Genomic DNA, 18903 nt, shown 5'->3' with positions numbered 1-18903 from the left:
TTCTATTTATGTGAAATTGTCTTTCATTAACAAAAAGGTTTTTCTCTTTTAATGAGGTCTATAGATATCCTATAGGAGAGTATAATTTGTTACCATGTTACAGTGTTTAAGTGAATATATGAAATTATCGTAATTGGTGGTGTTCTGTGCAGTGCTTAAAGTTGAGAGAGATACAGTATGAGGAATAGTAAAATGAAATGAAAAATTCCCTGGTTTGATCACTATTCTTAGTTATGTTCATAAGTAATATCTACATTTTAAGAAACTTTTTACCTGAGTGTTCTCAGTACTTCAGTTGAGAGAACTTTGAGGATGGTGAATCTTAATTATGAGAACTTAGGTTATCAGTGGGTTACTGCTGCTTTATCGTGAGGTCTGCACTTGCCCTATTAAGATATCATAGGAGGTTTGGAGATCTGAGTTATTTAATTGTTCTCCAATGGACCACAGGCATGGATATGTAAGAGTGTCAAAACGGTAATTGAAATTTGTCTACTGTGTTAACATATCACAGAATCACAGAATATTCTGAGTTGGAAGGGACCCACAAGGATCACCAAGTCCAAATCCTAAGTGAATGGCTCATACAGGGATTGAACCAAGAACCTTGGCCGTAGTAGCACCATGCTTTAACCAACTGAAATAATCTCAGGGTCATGTAGGCAACAGAAATACTTTTTTTTTTTAATAAAGCAAAAAATAAATAAATGTTGGAATTATATTCAGCAAAATTTATTCCTTTTTCATGAGTAGCAAACTGTTTTATCCCTTACCCTACAAAAGACAAAAAGAATTAAATGTCTTTTATGCCCATGAAATAATGTCAGTCATGCTGCTCACTTGTGAAAGTTGCTGATTAGCTCTTAATTGCTTGTTACTTTGATTTCACTTTCCTTAATTTCACTGATTTAGGTCTAAATGAGGATCAGCCAGTACTTCTCTGCAATATTTTTTTGTTAAGCCTTTTTGCCTTAATTTTTGTAAGCCTTTATGGAGAATCAGGAACAGGTCCACTGCCATATTTTGAATTAAAACCTCTGTTGTTGCATGTTTTTGTTTTCTAGTTGTTTTTTTTTTTTTGCTAATGTAAAGTATTTAAACTTTCTTCATTTATAGGTGATGTATTCTGAAAGCATCAAAATCTGAATAGACATAACATAATGAAGGTTTTGGGGAGAAAGCTTAAATCTTTGATCTTAGTATTCTTCAAAATGCTGTGGTTAAAAATGTGAAATGTAGTACAGATTAAATTCTGTAAATTGTGTTTCTGATTGGTTTTCTATCTTACAGTTCTGTATGCAAATTTTAGGTGGCACCATACTTTCTTTGTTCTCTGCATTTCCGTACTTGAAATTAATCAATACAGGCTGACACTATTTCTATTTTGCTATTTGTCTTGCATTTTAGGATTAAGATTTTAAAATAATATAGCTCACTATACAATCAATAATTGTATAATTGGAAATACAGCTGTAAAGACAATTTAATCCAGTGTATACTAATAACTGTTGCTTAGAAAGTAGAAGATCATTTAAACCGAAGGAAGATTTGATCCTTGTTGAACAGCACAGGTTAAATACAGGGGTCAAAATACAATGCACTTCTCTGGATTTACTTAGTGGTCAGAAAACAGAATCACTATGATCTGGAAAGTGCAATGATTTTGCTAAATTAATTAGTAAAGGTACAGCCCAAATCAGTTGCATGGTTGGGTGATTGTGCTGTTGAAGCAAATCTTCAGAGATGTTGTACTTTAACACCCCAGATATCTTATTTGTCGGGAGTATATCAACATACACCACAGTAACAGGAGCTCTGGCATCCCAGAAGATAAGGTGTAACTTGCAACTGCATTTACTGAACCAATTGACCTGTCAATGACTGTCCTGTCTCTTCTCACCTGTGGAGAAGTAGGAGCAGTGATACAGCCAAACATTAAGCATTCCTCCCTGCTGAAATTGTCTTGGAAAAAGTATAAGAGTTTGTGCTCCTTCTTTTAGGATGAGGAGTGGGAATTATTTGTAGCATACAGAAGGAGGGGAATGTTTCTTTAAGTTGAGATTATTTCCTGAAGAATACACTTATAAATATTTGTATTAAAGACATTATTTTAAGTAATTTTGTGATTTATTTTTAAAGAATAAACTAGCAGTGATAATACTGTGTGTTTATAACCATCTTTGAGACTTGGTTCACTGTCAGATACTTAAAAAAATATTATAAGAACGCTATAAAAAAGTTGCTTCAAGCATTTTCTAGCTTCCTATAGTCTAAGATAATGCCTTTTCTATTGCTAAATTTTCATTTATATTTGGCAAGTGTTACAAACTTTTTTCAAAAAAAGTTCTTAATGTAGGATACAAAGAGGAACATTAAAATATTTCTGTCTGAGGTATACTAGGCTTTGAAATGAGAGCGCATTCATGTGACACTTATATAATGGCATGAGAGTTCCAGCCCCTATAATGAATTAATGTGATTGATTAGTAGTGTATAACCATAGAAATTACTTACAATCTAAACCCTGAATTTTTTCTGTGTTAATTGGAAGTGAGAGAAATTCTTTGTTTTCAGCTGAACTAAAGAAGTGGATTACCTGTGTCATTATTCTCAAATATGTGATCAAGCTGCCTCAGTGTAACACAGCATGACATTGTAATTGCCAGTGCTCTTGTAGGCATCCAGCCTATAGGTGTATTGTGTTCTGTGTGACTTCTCTTATGAAATGCTTCCTGGTTAAAAAAAAAACAAACATGTTGGGCCACATTTTGAGGGGTGAGAGCGTAGGAAGGCAGATGGTTTCTGACAAATAGTACAAAATTTTGAATCCCTAATTTCTGACAATGTTAATAGTTTTAAAATACCTTGAACCAAACCTGTGTAATCTGTGTAGGCTGTGTAATTTCAGATTTCAAGGGAAGCCAATAAGAACCTCGTCCCAAACCCCCAAAACCAAAGGAGAGACCAGAGTCCACTGAGACTAAACTTGTTTTCCTCTCAAATGTAGAGGACTATAGAAAATGGTTAACAAGTAACACCTTTTGGAATCATTTTACATCAAGATTAGACAAATGCCTTCTATATAAAAAAATTGATTGACTTCACAGGGCAGCCTTTTCAGGTTGAGTGCCTATGGGTAAAAATTACGGGCCAGGCCAACACAGGAAGTTTCGTGGCTGGGGTTACGACAGGCTGCCCAACCAAGGGGAGTCTGTTGATCAAGTGTTCTTACTTCAACTACAGGAAGCATCACTCTTGCAGTCTCTGGTCTGGCTTGGGGATTTCAATAACCTGGTGTCTGCTGGGGAAACAGCACAGCAAGCTGTAAACAGTCCAGGAGACTCTTGGAGTATAATGGAGAGAATCTCTTAATCCGGGTGACAGACAGCCCAACTCGAGTCATAGAGTTACTGGACCTTGTTGGTTGCTTATCAACGCAGATGAACTACTAAGAGAGATCAAGATTGGTGACAGCCCAGACTGCAGTGATCATGCCCTGGCAGAACTCATGATTTTGAGGGATATGGGCCAGGGGAAGACTAAAGCCAGGGCTCTGAATGTTATGAGAGCAAACTTTCATTTGTTTAAGGAATTAATGGATGGGATCCCTGGGAAACTGCTCTTGGGTATACAGGAGCAAAACAAAGCTGGCAGCTCTTTATGGATTTAGAATATAAGGATTAAGGATAATAATATTTCCTAGATTGCCAGAGCTCTCGATTCCAACATATAAGCAAGGAAGGCAGGGTGACCAGCATGGGTAAGGACCTGCTGGTCAAACTAAAGTGTGAGAAAGGAATGCATAAGCAGTGGAACCAGGGACACATATTCTGGGAAGTATATAGGGATGCTGCTCAGATATGTATGGATAGGATCAGGAAAACTAGGGCACAGTTGGAGCTGAATTTTGCAAGGAATGCAAGGGGTTTCTACAGGTTCTTAGTCAGAAAAGAAGTATTAAAGAAAAGGTACACACACACCCACACACCCCCCACACATTCTGGAAAGTAAGACAGGAGAACTAATGACAATGGGCATGGAGAAGGCTGCAGTGCTTAGCAGGTTTTTTTGCCTCAGCTTCAATGGTAAACACATCTTTCAAGTCCCTGATAATTAGGGAATGGCAGAATTCCTCCCATCAATAGATCAGATTTGAGGCCACCTGAGGAACCTGGACATAAACAAGTATATGGGACCTAATGACATGCATCCCGTGGTCCTGAGGGAACTGGCTGATGTAGTTGCCAAGCCACTCTCAAGCATATTTAAAAAGTTATGGCAGTCAGGTCAAGTCCCCAGGGACTGGAGAAAAGGGAATATTGCTCTATTTTTGAAAAGGATAATAAAGAGGGCCCTGGGAACTACCTACCAGTCAGCCTTACCTCAGCTGAAATTTTCAAAAAGTTACTCAAATCTCAAGTCTTAATGTTCTTAAGATGGCTTGAAGGGACACCTGATAACCTGAATGGAAGCGAAACAATTACTTCCTTGGCAAAAGATATCACTGACTGTGCTGTCATTTAGAATTGAATTTCAGATATATTTTATGGTTTCTTTAGGGTAGAGATACACTTGTAATTAGCCCCCTTGGTTTAACACTCACATTGTGATCATGGTTACAGTTGCAGTAGGGTTTCCCAGTCCCAAGTTAGCTTTGGCTGTCTTTTTAGTTGTAGGTGTATTGCTTGAATTGCCTGAGATGATTACTTTGTACAGGACAACGTGCTCTGTCAAAAGCTAAGGATAGGAATATGTGTGGTGTAGAATAAAACTCAGTGAACTTGCTTACCCTATGGGGTGTGACAGAGTCAAGAGTAGAAGCTGGACTGCCTGAGTCCAAGTCCAAATTTAATGCTTGAGGATACCCTTTTGTGCTTTGTCTAACACCAGTGACTCAAGTGAGGAATCTGAAAACAGACAATGCATATATCTGTATTCTGGAACTGGGATCCCAGTTTCCTGCACATGTCTGCCTGCTATGGCACATGCATTCATTTTAAAGACAGGACAAAATGATGTCTGCTGCTCTCTGGGGAGAGGATGCTGCTCCATCTGAGCAGCATGACCCGGCTGGACCTTGGCACTTTCAAGTACATTTTTTTTTAATTTCTCCACTGAGAAGAGGATTATCCCCTCCAGTTTGAAGACTAAATAGAACTTAATTACCGTTAATAATAGAATGTTTAAAACTAAATTACCCATTTTTAAATCTTGTAAAATCAGTGGTTATTTTTAGTACAGCACTATTCTGTAGTGTTAATGGCTTTTATAGTCTTAACATTTATTACACAGTGCTGCAGTGGTACACATCAGTGGTGTCTTATTCAATTGGGTTTGTGCCAGTCCATAGGACTGTTGCCATTGTTTCCCATAGAAACAAAACAGAACAGTATAAATATGAATAGGAGAGGAGATGATTACAGAAGTGACTCACATTAACTTACAACTTTAAAAAGGAAAATTTTGGAACATGTAGAGGTTCTCTTACAACAAACTGATGCCAAACATACAATTTCAGTGAAGACAAACGTGTAAAACTTCTTGTCCAGAAGGTGACTTCAAGTATATTCTACTTCACACCTGATTGGGACAAAATAAAATGAAGTAAAACAAAATAAAATTACAAATAATTTACAGAAGAATCTATTCTGTTTACTGTAGCAAACTAAAGTAAAATCCTCTGTTCTCAGTGGATGCAATGTATTTTACCTGACTTGATGCTGTTTTTAAATATAAAATAGGTCAACATGAGGAATGATTCAGCCAAAAAGAATGAACTTTTCGTATTTGTCAGCAACATCCAATTATGTGGAGGTGTATAAAGTATTATCACATTCTAAGACGGAGAAAAAGGCAAATGTAGTTATTAGAGGGGAAAAAATTCTGAACTGGATTTTTTTGTAAGGTTTTAGCCTTGTTCCAAAAATCTTGAAGAGCCTCTTGTGAAAATTGTGTTTCCCATGCCTTTGTGGATTATAGAAATGACCACCGTGGGGGCCTTTTGCCTTAAGTTAACTCAGTGTTCAAGTTACGAATTATGCTGGAGCCTGTCAGTCTCTTCAGGCATTAAAACACTGATATTAACTTCAACTAATGTTAAATACACATGGTTTTGCCAAGCATTCCCTCTAGAAAGTGTTTCTGAGGCATGTTCCAATTGACGTTCATGCACAGTAGGATCCACAAATATCTTTGCAATCAGAGTTAGGTGTTTTCACCTACTTGTTAAATTAACCAAGCAGGAAGTGAATAGAGAACCAAATCCCTACTGAACAGACGCCTTTTATGTTGGTCTTTTTTCATATATTTTGCAGCTCTTCGGGATGCTGGAAAACAGTCAATCAATAGTGACTGGAAGATAGAGCATTCTGGAACATTCAATATCGCTGGGACCACTGTCCATTATGTTCGGAGAGGCCTCTGGGAGAAAATATCAGCTAAAGGTCCCACAACATCACCTTTACATTTACTGGTATGAAAATTTGGGTTTTTTTCTTGATTCTTATCATATAGCATGGGAACTAATACTTTTTTTAAGGCTCCTGAAGATAATGAGATCTATGTAAGATATACCTGCTTTTGTGATTATATATGCATGTGCAAAATCAGGTATATGTATAAATATATATATGTATATACATATATATATATATATATATATATATATATATATCATCAGGCTTGTAAACAATGCATTTAAATCCAAGAACAATCTTTACATTGTTGGGGCAGGATTGAAGGTCCCAGCATTCCTACAGATGTCATAAAAAGCCGATGTGCCAGTTAAGGAGAGTGATTAAAATTAAATCAGATGGTTTTAGTCCTGGCTGACTATAGCACAGCATCACCATTACAGAATTTCAGTCCCCAAGTTCTCCATGAAGAAATAGATTCTTGATGCATTTCAGTGTAGCGGAGGAAAAGTTAATAGCCACCGGAGAGAGGGAGAGATGATGAGAGAGTACTTCAAAATTCAAATCCTTCAAATGCAAGCAAAATATTTTTTCCCATTGGCTTGATTTGTATGCTCTCATTAATTTCTTCTACCATATCCATCAGGAGGGTTGAAAAGCAGCAGAGCATTAAAGTCATCCTGTTGTGCTTTTCGAGATTGTCTCTTCACAGTTTGGAGTTTGTTTTCCACAGTGCCTGTGTACATGGGAAGGTTTTCCTTCTCTGTGTCTTGCAGGTGCTGCTCTTCCACGACCAGAGCTATGGTCTGCACTATGAGTACACAATCCCCCTGGATCCCCTTCCTGAAAATCAGAGCTCTAAAGTACCGGAGCCTCTTTTCATGTGGACACATTCTACCTGGGAGGACTGTGATGCTGTATGTGGAGGAGGTAAAATACAAGAAAAACGTGCTAACACACGAACACACCCATATATTAAAAATGAGTATGTGTATACAATATGCATGTGTATACACAGTGCAAGTGTGTGTATAAAATACACATTTATATGTATATACCTTGTGTGTATATATTTAAGACTCTGATGGTTGGTGTTATATATTTAATAGTAATATCCATAATAGTAATTACAAATATTAATTTAATAGTAACATCAAAATATATAATTTTAATATTAAATATTAAACTAATGTTTAATATACCATTTATATATTAATAGTTTATAGTAAATATATTTAATAGTAACATTGTGGCTTGTATGACGCCATACAATGTGGATGTACGTCAGCCTCATGCTTTCTGTTTGTATTAAAAATCTGTGATAACTGTAGGAAAAGTTTCAAACTAAATAAAGTAAGTAGCAAAAGATAGTAATGAAGGAACAAAATCTAGACCAAAAAGCAAATTCAGGACACAGTTTCCAAGAAGAAATACAAATGCAAGAGCTAGAACAAGAATAGAAAGTTCATACACATTCCACTCTGTATTTGGAACTATTGAAGATAAATGATCTGTAAGAGACATTTCAAACCACAGAAAAGCTGAATCCCAGGTTCAGATCAAATATGTACAGTTAGTAACATGAGTTGAGGATGATCCAGAAACATATGGAACAAATATTTCAACAGCAGATATTAGTATGCTGATGTGATATTTTTCCTATGTTTATTAACCATAAAAAATGTGATTTTGGAAGAACAAAGTATGATTGTGAAAACAAGTATTGGAACATGAACAGTACTGATGTAACAAAAGTCTTCAAAACTGCTGTCTAGAAGATGTTATTCAAATAGATAATTACACTGAAAAAACACTTCAGAAATTTTTTTAATGAATGCAACTTACAGTGAAGTGTTCATACCTTGTGCAAATTAGCCAGACTGTGAACACTGTATTGATTTTTGATACCTGTCTTTCCTGCTTACAACCTTGACAGTCGTGGTTGCTCTGATCAGCAGTTCTGAGAACTGCTGTGCACCTTGTGATTAAATAGGAAGGCCTGGAAACGCTTTACTTTCTCGTAACAGCAGCATAAGGAACACACTGTTCTAGCTCCTTTGACTCTGTGAACAATCCTGGTGTCATGAAAGATTGCTGTAGTTTCCATAAACATGCTTTTTGTGGTTTGGTAAGAAAGCTTCTTCCCTAGAAGGTATTTTGTACATGGTGCTAGTAGCATCCTCTGATTCTTAATACTGCATTCCTATTCACTTGTGAATTCATGCTTTTTACAGTTTCCTGAAGTAATTTTAGAATAATTTTAATGCTACTACAGTCTGCTATTAGTGCCTCAAATATTTCTAAACTTACCTCTCATATGCAGAAGTCTTAAAATGCAGTATTTTGGTAATTTATTCTTCATTAATGCTTAAATAAATATTTAAATGGTTTAATGTGATGTTTATCATATTTTTCTGTTGTAACTGGCCTTCATTTTATGTTATTGTGAAAAATAGCTGAGTTAATACAAAGTTCCATAAAAGGTATTTTTACTGCAAATATTCTGAAATACAAGCGAAAGATTTTTCTTACTTTAGACAAAACTATTTTAACTGTTCTTTCAGTTCTTGGCTTAAATATCAAACAATAATGAAATTAAAATGATGCAGCTTGTACCCTATCTAAATATTTGTGATTCAAATTTAATATCAATATTTTGATTAATTTGAATAAATAATTAACTATTATCAATAGTTTTTCTTAAATGCTCAAAGTGTTTGTCAGGATGAAACTATTGATGAAGCGCTGTGGTTTCGTGTATGTTTATACATGTAGCTGGTCTGTGACCTCATGTGTTGAAGAAAAGCTTCTTGGTGTGGGGGAGAACATGAACACACAGATGTATATATAAATGCAGAAAGAACTGTCAAACATTTCAAACGCTGTGATATGATAGATTAGTTGAATGTGCTCTCACATACACAAGCGCCATCTAAAATGTCAGCTGTGGTCACGCACATAATGTGCATTTATAACTTAAGTGCTCCATCCACAGACTCATTTTTGACTTCTGGTGAACACGCGTGCTTAAGTCTGCCCTGCTCACGCACGCACCCTCTTTGTCAGTAAACTTCCAGATAGAGTGTTAAAAAGTAACTGTAGGAACAAATGGGTATGAGCCTAAATTGTACTGACTGAAATCTTCAGTTCAGGGATTGCTAGTTTTTTGAAAAATTAGTTTCCAGTCTAATTACAAGTTACTGCTTGTAGTAGGTATTACATTAAATTCTTATTTTTAGTGCTTCCATTTGCAAGAGATGCCAGGATCCGGTCATCCATCCGGGCAAGAATTCTGTACACGGCGTGCACAGGGTCTCTGCAGGCAGTACCAAGATTCCTAAATGATTACCCTACAGATCAGGTCATCTGTCCTCTTTAGTTCATGGGAAATAGTGCAAGCTACCGAAAGTTGCATGTACTGATTCCCTTTTTTTGGGTGCCAGCCACAACTTGCCATTTCTTTCCCCATTTTATATAGCAATTAACAAGCATTCTTTTCTTTGTAATTTTTCTGCAAGCTTTGCTCAGTGCTGAGGTTTCAGTAGTTGAGAAAGAAAATTATTCCAGTAAGACTAAGGGTTTGGCCTATGACTAGTTACAGGAATAAAGCAGCAAAACTCTGTTGACAGTGGTACACAAAGACTGGATTAGGAAATCAGTGTTCCATACAAACTGCAATATCTCTCTTAGGCTCACTGCTATCTTTGAACTTCTAATACCAATTTTGCAGTTCTTTTAGCCAAACTGTACATGAAATAGCTATATCTGTGTCCTTCCTTTAACCACGTTACATCTTCCTGGTTTCCTCTTTATTCTACCTGCTTCATTTTTTACCAGGTGAAAGAAAGACAACAGTCTCTTGCACAAAGATTATGAACAAGAATATCAGTCTTGTGGACAACAAGAAGTGCAAATATTTAACAAAGCCTGAACCACAGATCCGCAAGTGCAATGAACAGCCATGCCAGACCAGGTAATAATGATTTGGTTAAATTAAACTGTAATATCTCGATGTAAAAATCATAGAGTTGACTGCCTCTGGCAATGAATATGCAGTAAATACATGCATCCAAAACGTTATAATGCAAAATATAGGGAAAACAGAAACACTGGCTGTAGTTTCCCCTGAGTTTTAATGAAAGAGTGCCCTTGCCTAAATCAATTCTTATTCAATAAAGCAGTTCATTTACTCAGGAGGTGTTCTCACAAGCTGATATCTGCTGCAAAATTGAAATTTAAATGCTCCTTATACAAAGATATATATTTGGGATTTAATCCCATGTTTTTAATTAATGATATATTTTAGTGGGGTTTTTTCTTTCAATCGAGGCTTCTCTTCTGGTGGTGAATGGTGCTTATCCAGTTGGGATCTGGTCACCAATGGTGTCCCCCAGGGATCAGTGTTGGGCCCAGTTCTGATTAATATCTTTACTGATGATCTGGATGAGGGGATTGAGTTCACCATCAGCACATTTGCAGATGACACTAAGTTAGGGGGGAGTGTCGATCAGCTGGAAGGCAGGAGGGCTCTGCAGAGGGACCTGGACAGGCTGGATCTGTGGGCTGATTCCAAGGGGATGAGGTTCAACAAGGCCAAGTGCCGGGTCCTGCACTTTGGCCACAACAACCCCCTGCAGTGCTACAGGCTGGGGACAGAGTGGCTGGAGAGCAGCCAGGCAGGAAGGGACCTGGGAGTTTGGATTGACAGGAAGCTGAACATGAGCCAGAGTGTGCCCAGGTGGCCAAGAAGGCCAATGGATCCTGGCCTGGATCAGGAACAGTGTGGCAGCAGGAGCAGGGAAGTGATTCTTGCCCTGGACTCAGCACTGGTGAGGCCACACCTGGAGTGCTGTGTCCAGTTCTGGGCCCCTCAGCTCAGGAAGGACATTGAGGGGCTGGAGCAGGTCCAGAGAAGAGCAACGAGGCTGGGGAAGGGACTGGAGCACAAGTCCTATGAGGAGAGACTGAGGGAGCTGGGGCTGTTCAGCCTGGAAAAGAGGAAGCTCAGGGGAGACCTCACCCCTCTCTACAACTCCCTGACAGGAGGTTGTAGCCAGATGGGGGTTGGTCTCTTCTCCCAGACAGGATCAGTAAGACAAGAGGGCTCGGTCTTAAACTCTGCCAGTGGAGTTTTAAGTTGGATATTAGGAAGAAATTCTTTGCAGAGGGGGTAATCAGGCATTGGAATGGGCTACCCGGGGAAGGGGTGGATTCCCTGTCCCTGGAGGTGTTTAAGGTGAGACTGGATGTGGCATCAGTGCCATGGTCTGGGAACCACGGTGGGGTTGGATCAAGGATTAGTCTTGATGATCTCAAAGGTCTTTTCCAACCCGGCTGATTCTATGATTCTGTGATTCTTTAAAAGCTCTCCATAAGCTCTAGGTACACTAAAGAGTAAATAAATAATTACATAAATAAATAATTAAACCCCTTATAATCACGTTTTCTACATTTATGTGACTTGGAAGTATAGAAAGCCTTCCCCTCACTCCTCTCTTCCCTCTCACCCCATCCCTTTGTACGTGGATCAATGGTCTGAACTACGCTCTGACAGCTGAATGTTGGAAGAAGCAGGAGGCAGCTGCAGTGTGCACCCACCACCCACTTGGTGTCCCTGCAGCTGAACTGGCAGCCTGCTCCTCGCACTGGCTGGCCAGGCCAGCACAGCCACCCATTTCAGAGTTTGCCATCCAGGTTCCGTATAGTAGCTAAGAGTTATGGCTAAGGAGATCCTCAAGTATTGTGGGGAATTGTTTTAAGTGTCTACCACCTTTCAAGGGAGGGGGGAGCAGCTAGCAGCAGCTGGCTAGCATCCCCAGGAGCAAGCACTGGGATCAGTCTACTGCAGTCATCTGGAGCACAGGTAGAGGGTATTTTTAAACAAAACAATGCAAAGTAAATAAAATGCAAACATTGTTGAAGAAAGTATGTAAAGTGAACTGGAAGGCATAGCTTTCTTGGAAAAGATAAAGTACTGAAATTGATAAAATGCAAGGTATGATACATTTTAAGTAGGACAAAAGCACTGACATTTGGACTTCCCCAGTCTAGGGCATTACAGTTTAGAGGGATTATTTATGTTTCATTATATGCATATTTGAGCAGATTTTATTTTATTAACATCACTGTGCACTTATTGTATAGAAATTGAATAGTCTGATCTTTTTCTGAGGCATTGTCAACTATCAATTTTCAACATTGTGTGCTTTTCCAGCTTATTAAATGAAACCGCTTAAATGTTGCTAATTGATACTCAGAGATGCTGTGCTGAGAAATGTATTCTTGATGATCCAATTTTTAATACAGTGTGTGATCATTACAAAATAAAAATTGTTAGCTTTCAACAGTGTAACTAAAGCATATGCTTGCATAACTACTTATTTGTTATTGGCACTTAAAGAAGTATCTTAAACTATTGCATTATCTTGACAGGCTGTGGTTTGTAAATTATGTATCTGGACTGATAACAAAAAACCCCCTTAGTTAAGTGTTTTATTTTCTTGCTACAAATGCATGACAGAAGGTTGAAACACATTTGTTAAATCTCAGTTTCCAAAAAACTCTCCTTGCAAGCTAAGTCTCCTGGAATACACTTGTGTACTACATCAGGGCAGAGCTGTTTGATTTTTAAGGGCACATGGCCATAGTCTGGATCTACAGAACATCTGGGGAAAATTATGTTCTAGAATGATTGCTCTCCAAATATGTGGGCTCTGCCAAACTGCATCAGCCTTCTTTGCTGCTGTGATTTAAACCATGCACCCTGAGTTAGGCCTGACCCTAAAGAACGTGAAGAATTCTGAGCTTTTATACTTTCTCCAGAGCAATGAGCTTTTCACACTGGAGTGATTCTTTCTTGCAATGGAGAATTTTCAAGGAATGTTGGACTTTACATGCATGGCATGCACTTGACATGGATGGTCATACAGACAGAGAATAACAGGCAGGCAGATCAGTGATTTGTCATCTTTAAAATGTACGTGTGTTTTGGAACTTTTTATATTGGAATAAATTAGAGGAAAGTACTTTGAAAACATAGGGACAGTGGGCTGGGGAATGAAATAATATGAACATTAACACCATATTTAATGTAAAATATGTTAGATTATGTCCATTAGTAAAGGGAAATTTAAAGGCAGCTGAAAATTCGTAAGTATGTCTCGAGTGTGTGCACTGGTGAGCAAGACAGTAAGATAATGTGGTGGTATTTTCCCCTTCCTGATTTCTTGATTCTACATTGCCTATATTTCTTTACAGGTGGATGATGACAGAATGGACACCATGTTCAAGGACATGTGGAAAAGGGACCCAGAACAGACAAGTAGCCTGCACACAGCAGCTCAGGAATGGGACCCTGATCAGAGCTAGAGAGAGGGATTGTCTTGGGCCAAAGCCTGCTTCTGCACAGCGCTGTGAAGGCCAGGATTGCATGACTGTGTGGGAGGCGGGAGTCTGGTCCGAGGTGCTGCATTTATTTATACAAATAGTCCATAGTGGTTATTTGTGCCTTAATATTTTCTGGGAATAATATTTTTTCAGCATCAAGTGGCACAGCTCAGCCTAATGATTTTCACGGTCCTCATGCAATGATTTGGCAAAGGGTTCAGGGACTAGGAAAACCAGCTGTGTAGAACTACTACATTTTACCTAGTCAATGTTCTGGAACAGTTTCTTTTGGCCAGTTTTGAAGCACGTATAATCAAGTATGTCCTGACTCTGGAAGTGGGTAACTGGGGGGCAAATAGAATTAAGGCATCACTTATCAGCTGCAAGACATTGGATTCAGAGTGGGAGCATCTCTGATGTACTTTTGTACCAAGGGATGTTGATGCCATCCTGCTTCATAGAGGCTTAGAGGAAAGCTGCTGGTAAAGAAAGGAATTTCCTTCCCTTCCTCTCTCTTCTCACCTCTTTTTCCAAGATAACAGCAGTAGGCTAAAGGGCTTGTAAATAACACAATTTCACATATGTTGCGTCCTGAAGGATTGCTGTAGAATGCATTTATTGTTCAAAAAACGTTAATAATTTAGATTTTTAATGTGCTTGTCCATTTGGCTTTCTTCATCTTCGTTTTCTTCTTCACCTTTGTTTTCTTCTTCTAAAATTCTATACTACTTCTAAAAGTAACTTATCATGGAACAAGAAAGATGTTGTTACCACTGCCATATGGACAAGATAAAGGGGTTATTTGGAACTTCTCCCTTCATTGGAAGATTAGAGGCAATTCTGATTGCTCCCCATATTAGAAGCTGTGCTATGAATCCGTCCCTGATCAAAATACAAGTAGCAGTTTCTGAATGTGGGTGCAGTCCTTTCTTTGGACTCCTCTACTCAGCAGCCCCACTTGATCCCCAAGCAAGAAAGAGCTAGGAAATAGGGAATGTTTTAAAGGATGAAAAGCAGATAATAAGGTAGAGGGAAGTAAATAGCAGCAGCTCCTGGTTTGGTACACAGAGGATTATAAGGCAAGGGCTGGTTGTGAGAAGAGAGGCATTCAATTACAGAGGTGAGAAAAAGAAACACACAGATTGTTTGGTCCATTTGTTTTACTTCAGAGATGAGAAATGGGTGAGCAGGTTTTTGTTGGAAGCAAAAAATATATTTTGAAGAGTGAGGTATTTCCCATGGCCCATTCCTACTATCACCATTATATAGGAAGCTAGCCATTACTGCTTCCTGCAGTAATCAGCTTGGCAAAGGAGAGTTCTGAACTGCAAGCAGCGGGATGATCAAAAGCAGTGATAATGTTTGGAGAAGGAAATGGCATAATTTTTGGCAGTGTAAGTGGGAATGGTGGAAAAAAACATAGATTAGGACCTCCTGTGCAACTTGAGGAGAGTTTTCACATGCTGTCTATACAGTGACTTTGAATTTGAAGTTCAGTCTGGATTCTTGCACAGTTTTAGAATATTTACTTTTCCATTTTAACTTTTTTCCCTCCCCTCAAAAACTTCTGTTAGATACTAGCAGAGCTTTTCTGAAGTGCCTTCATATCTTATTCTTATGAACACTATTTTTACTTTCTTTCATTGCATTTCCTTTCTTTATTGAAGATTGCCAAATATTTTTAGTATAACATTTTGCATTCACTTAATCATAATTTTTTAGATGTTTCCATATTCAAAAGCTTGTTTTTTTCCTTAAGCAAATAATTTTTTATCTAATTTTATAATTTTAGCTGAAAATGAAACAATTATCATAATGCCTCATAAGGAATTATTGCTCAGTTTTTAGTTTTTAACAAATCTGGTGTCGATGCAATTGAGGGTTGGAAGTCAGGAAATCACTGAAGCCATGAAATACTTATGTTGGCCTGGCAGGGGTCACTAGAAGGGGATAAAAAAGGGGGTAAGTCCTGAAAAACATCTTTTTCCAACAGTGCTCTGTAAAGTGTGGTAGGGGAGTACGGCATCGAACTGTGAGATGCACCAACCCACGCAAGAAATGTGTTTTGTCCACAAGACCTAAAGAAGCAGAGGACTGTGAGGACTACTCTAAATGCTACGTCTGGAGAATGGGAGACTGGTCTAAGGTGAGTAATCCTCGATAGTACTGCCCCATAGCATAATATATTTTGCATGTTGAGATCTTTGTAAGAATTGCTTTTATTGGAAGTGTACAAGTCTCCCAGCTGAGGGAACAATAAGGCTGCAAAACGAACAAGCCCAACCCTAAACTGGTAGTCACAGTGAGGCCACAGTATAAACAAAAATCAGAAATATGAAGAAGGTGAAGTGAGATGAATATTCAATATAATTATGCAAATCTGGTATAAATTTGTTGTTGTCGACAGGCAGGTAAATAACTCCAGAAACTGCAGCTTACTCCAACCTTACAGTTTGCATATTTCATTACTTTGTGTTTGCATATTTTATTTATGTTTCCAATAAGCTACACCCTCCAGCCTTATAAGGAAGCACCTTTAGCCTATTAAATTTCCACAGAGACCATTTAACGTCTAGGAAGCATCTATTACTGTCTATTCTGGAAACTTGACATAACTGTCAGTACATTATTTCCTTGGCATGGGTTTTGATTTTAGTAAGATCCATAAGCATAGGCCAGATTTTAACAAACGATATTGGTTGGATCTGTGATCAAGTGTATTATTGGACTGGTACCTTGAACATCTGATGCGGGTTTGAATATCCAAAACATGCTGAAATTCTGAAATTTAACCTTGTCAAGATTTTCCCTTGCTGTATCACAGACCACACTTAAGGAGAAAGATTGTAATCTCTTTTTGTTTTTACTTTGCTTCTTGTCATAACTTTGCACACAACACTTTTACCACCTAAAATTATTGCAGAGTTTTTGTAACTTGCTTGTATGGAGAAGTATTTAATGTATTTTTAGTTGTCTTTCATGTGCTGTAAGAGCTGGAAAGAAGGACAAAAGCCAGCAGTGTATGACTAGCCAGCCTTCCAAGAATTAGCTGCAAGTACTCTGTGAGTAACCAGCTACTTCAAAAGCACATAGAATAACCATTATTTTTTAAGCAACAGAAGCAACTAACAGCTACTTACAGTAGCAGTGTTACTTTTACACAAAGATACGTCCGGCAATACAGTTCAGTATTTGCATTTCTATATCTCACAACTGCAGTTAAAACCCGCATCATTTAGCACTAGCACCAGCAGGAAGTAAACCATGGAGAAATGACCATCTGCTTTCTTAATTGAAGCAGGCATTCAAATTGGGGTTGCTGAGGCAATACGAGGATGCTCAGACAGTTACACTGTGTTCCCAGTGCCCTCTGGAGAAAAGAAGAACTTTAGTCTCTAATTCAGTACTTTTCACAAACATCCATGTCACAGATGAATGTACAAGAACTTGCATCTTCCTGTTCAATATTTATTGACAGTCTTGTATTTTCTGTTTTCCTCCTGTAGTCAAAGCTGCAACCCTGTCACCTAAATTGTGCTTTAAACTTCAAAATTAGGACATGAGGAAATATTTCATACGGAATTAACAAAATCTTTTTAATAGTTAACGTACAGTCTGACTGTGACTTGTGCAGCAGAGATTTTCCAAGACTTATACCAAAAAATAGACACTTTAATTTCTCAACAGAGTCACAAGTTCAATTTAAAATACACTTGGATTTCCTTTTTTTTTTTCTGTTACTCTTCTGTTCCATTGCAAGAGTACATAGCAACATGAAGTCATGGCATACATGTTAATATGTCTGCAATTGGGGAAACAAATGGAAAGCTCAGATAAATGTTAATCTTTGCTCACTGTTTGTTTCTAACACAGAGGTTCAGTGCAGCCTTCTGTGTTCACTGTTTTTACTCTTTAGGATTGTTCTTGACATTGACAGAAGGCTGTTCCTTTGAGCAGAGCCAAGTTCCCCCAAGCTAATGCCAAGACTTGGCTTGAAAAATTTAAATGACCCTTCTCACACATTGAAACAAGACACACTTAATGTGATCCTTATTGGCTTTGCTGCTTCCCTTGAACTCCTAAAGCATAATTTTAAATGAAGCTTAAATTGCTCTATTACTGAAAAGATAACATGATTAATAATCATAGTAGTGCCGTAACGGAATTAATTTGTTTTAGAGGTATAGTCACAGAGAGATCAAATAGTTCTTGCGCTCTATGTTTTAACAATAATACCAGGATCAAAGAAAATTTGATCAAAATTCCAAGCTCCAATAGGTCAATAAACACAGTAATCCTTCTAAAACTCAAACTTAATGTAAAAGAAGTCTGTGTAACCTGGCCTGTACGCAGCATTAAACTCTGTAATGGCTTTTAAGTCAGGAAGGTGGGTCAATACGCTAAACATCACTATTCTTAACATCGGTTAAGAATAGTGCCCACCCTCATGTGGAATATGGGTATGACGAGAAAGTAAAGAATAAAAGCTCAAACTGAACTTCCGGAGCCAGCACCCAGTAATATTACCAGGTACATTGTATTTTCCCAGTGAACGCCGTCCTTGGAATACCCTGCTAAACAATGTGAGATTTACCTTCAAATGGGGAATGCTCATAGCTCACAGCTATTCCAGCACCAGTTAGAGTGAGGTGTTATTAGCAGCAGTGTCCTTTACTAAGCTGCCCTCTGACTGCCCATTTCAAAGCCATATGAGGACAGGGTCACGCTCTGAGGAATTCATCACCTAAGGATAAACCAGCAGGCAGGGAAGATGTGAAATGAAATGCACATGAATTGCATGTTTGTACATCTACCTGGCTTACTAGAGATCACATAGTTGTAGAAGTCATCCTCCCAAAAAAGACATATATCAACAGCGTAGGGTGCTCAAAGGTCATCTCCAGGGTAATTTATGTAAGAAGCTGTGTATATTTTTTTCTTCTATTATCTAGACTCTTCAGAACATTGTTGGAATAAATGCAGCATGAGAGGCAGGATGAATTTTGGAGCAGAGAATAATTTGGAGAGTGAGTTTTGAAAATAATAATTAAAAACTTAATTTTGATATGCTATTTTACCAGAAACTTTTGGAGATACTCAGCAA

The 18903-nt window shown here is 38.1% G+C and overlaps 1 protein-coding gene across 1 annotated transcript in view; it reads left to right on the top strand.

The window, feature by feature from the left end:
- ADAMTS19 (ADAM metallopeptidase with thrombospondin type 1 motif 19) overlaps positions 1–18903 on the top strand; it is a 138070-nt gene that overhangs the window by 103007 nt on the left and 16160 nt on the right. Inside the window, exons 17-21 of the mRNA XM_027671014.1 lie at positions 6315–6472; positions 7190–7343; positions 10251–10386; positions 13671–13875; positions 15793–15945. Of these exons, the coding sequence (XP_027526815.1) occupies positions 6315–6472; positions 7190–7343; positions 10251–10386; positions 13671–13875; positions 15793–15945 (806 nt within the window). The remainder of the gene's footprint in view (positions 1–6314; positions 6473–7189; positions 7344–10250; positions 10387–13670; positions 13876–15792; positions 15946–18903) is intronic.

The sequence above is a fragment of the Neopelma chrysocephalum genome, unplaced genomic scaffold (assembly GCF_003984885.1).
Source record: "Neopelma chrysocephalum unplaced genomic scaffold, ASM398488v2 Primary Assembly neopelma1_97017, whole genome shotgun sequence".
Taxonomy (NCBI): domain Eukaryota; kingdom Metazoa; phylum Chordata; class Aves; order Passeriformes; family Pipridae; genus Neopelma; species Neopelma chrysocephalum.
The sequence above is the reverse complement of the archived record's forward strand: the minus strand, read 5'-3'. Positions and strand labels throughout refer to the sequence as shown.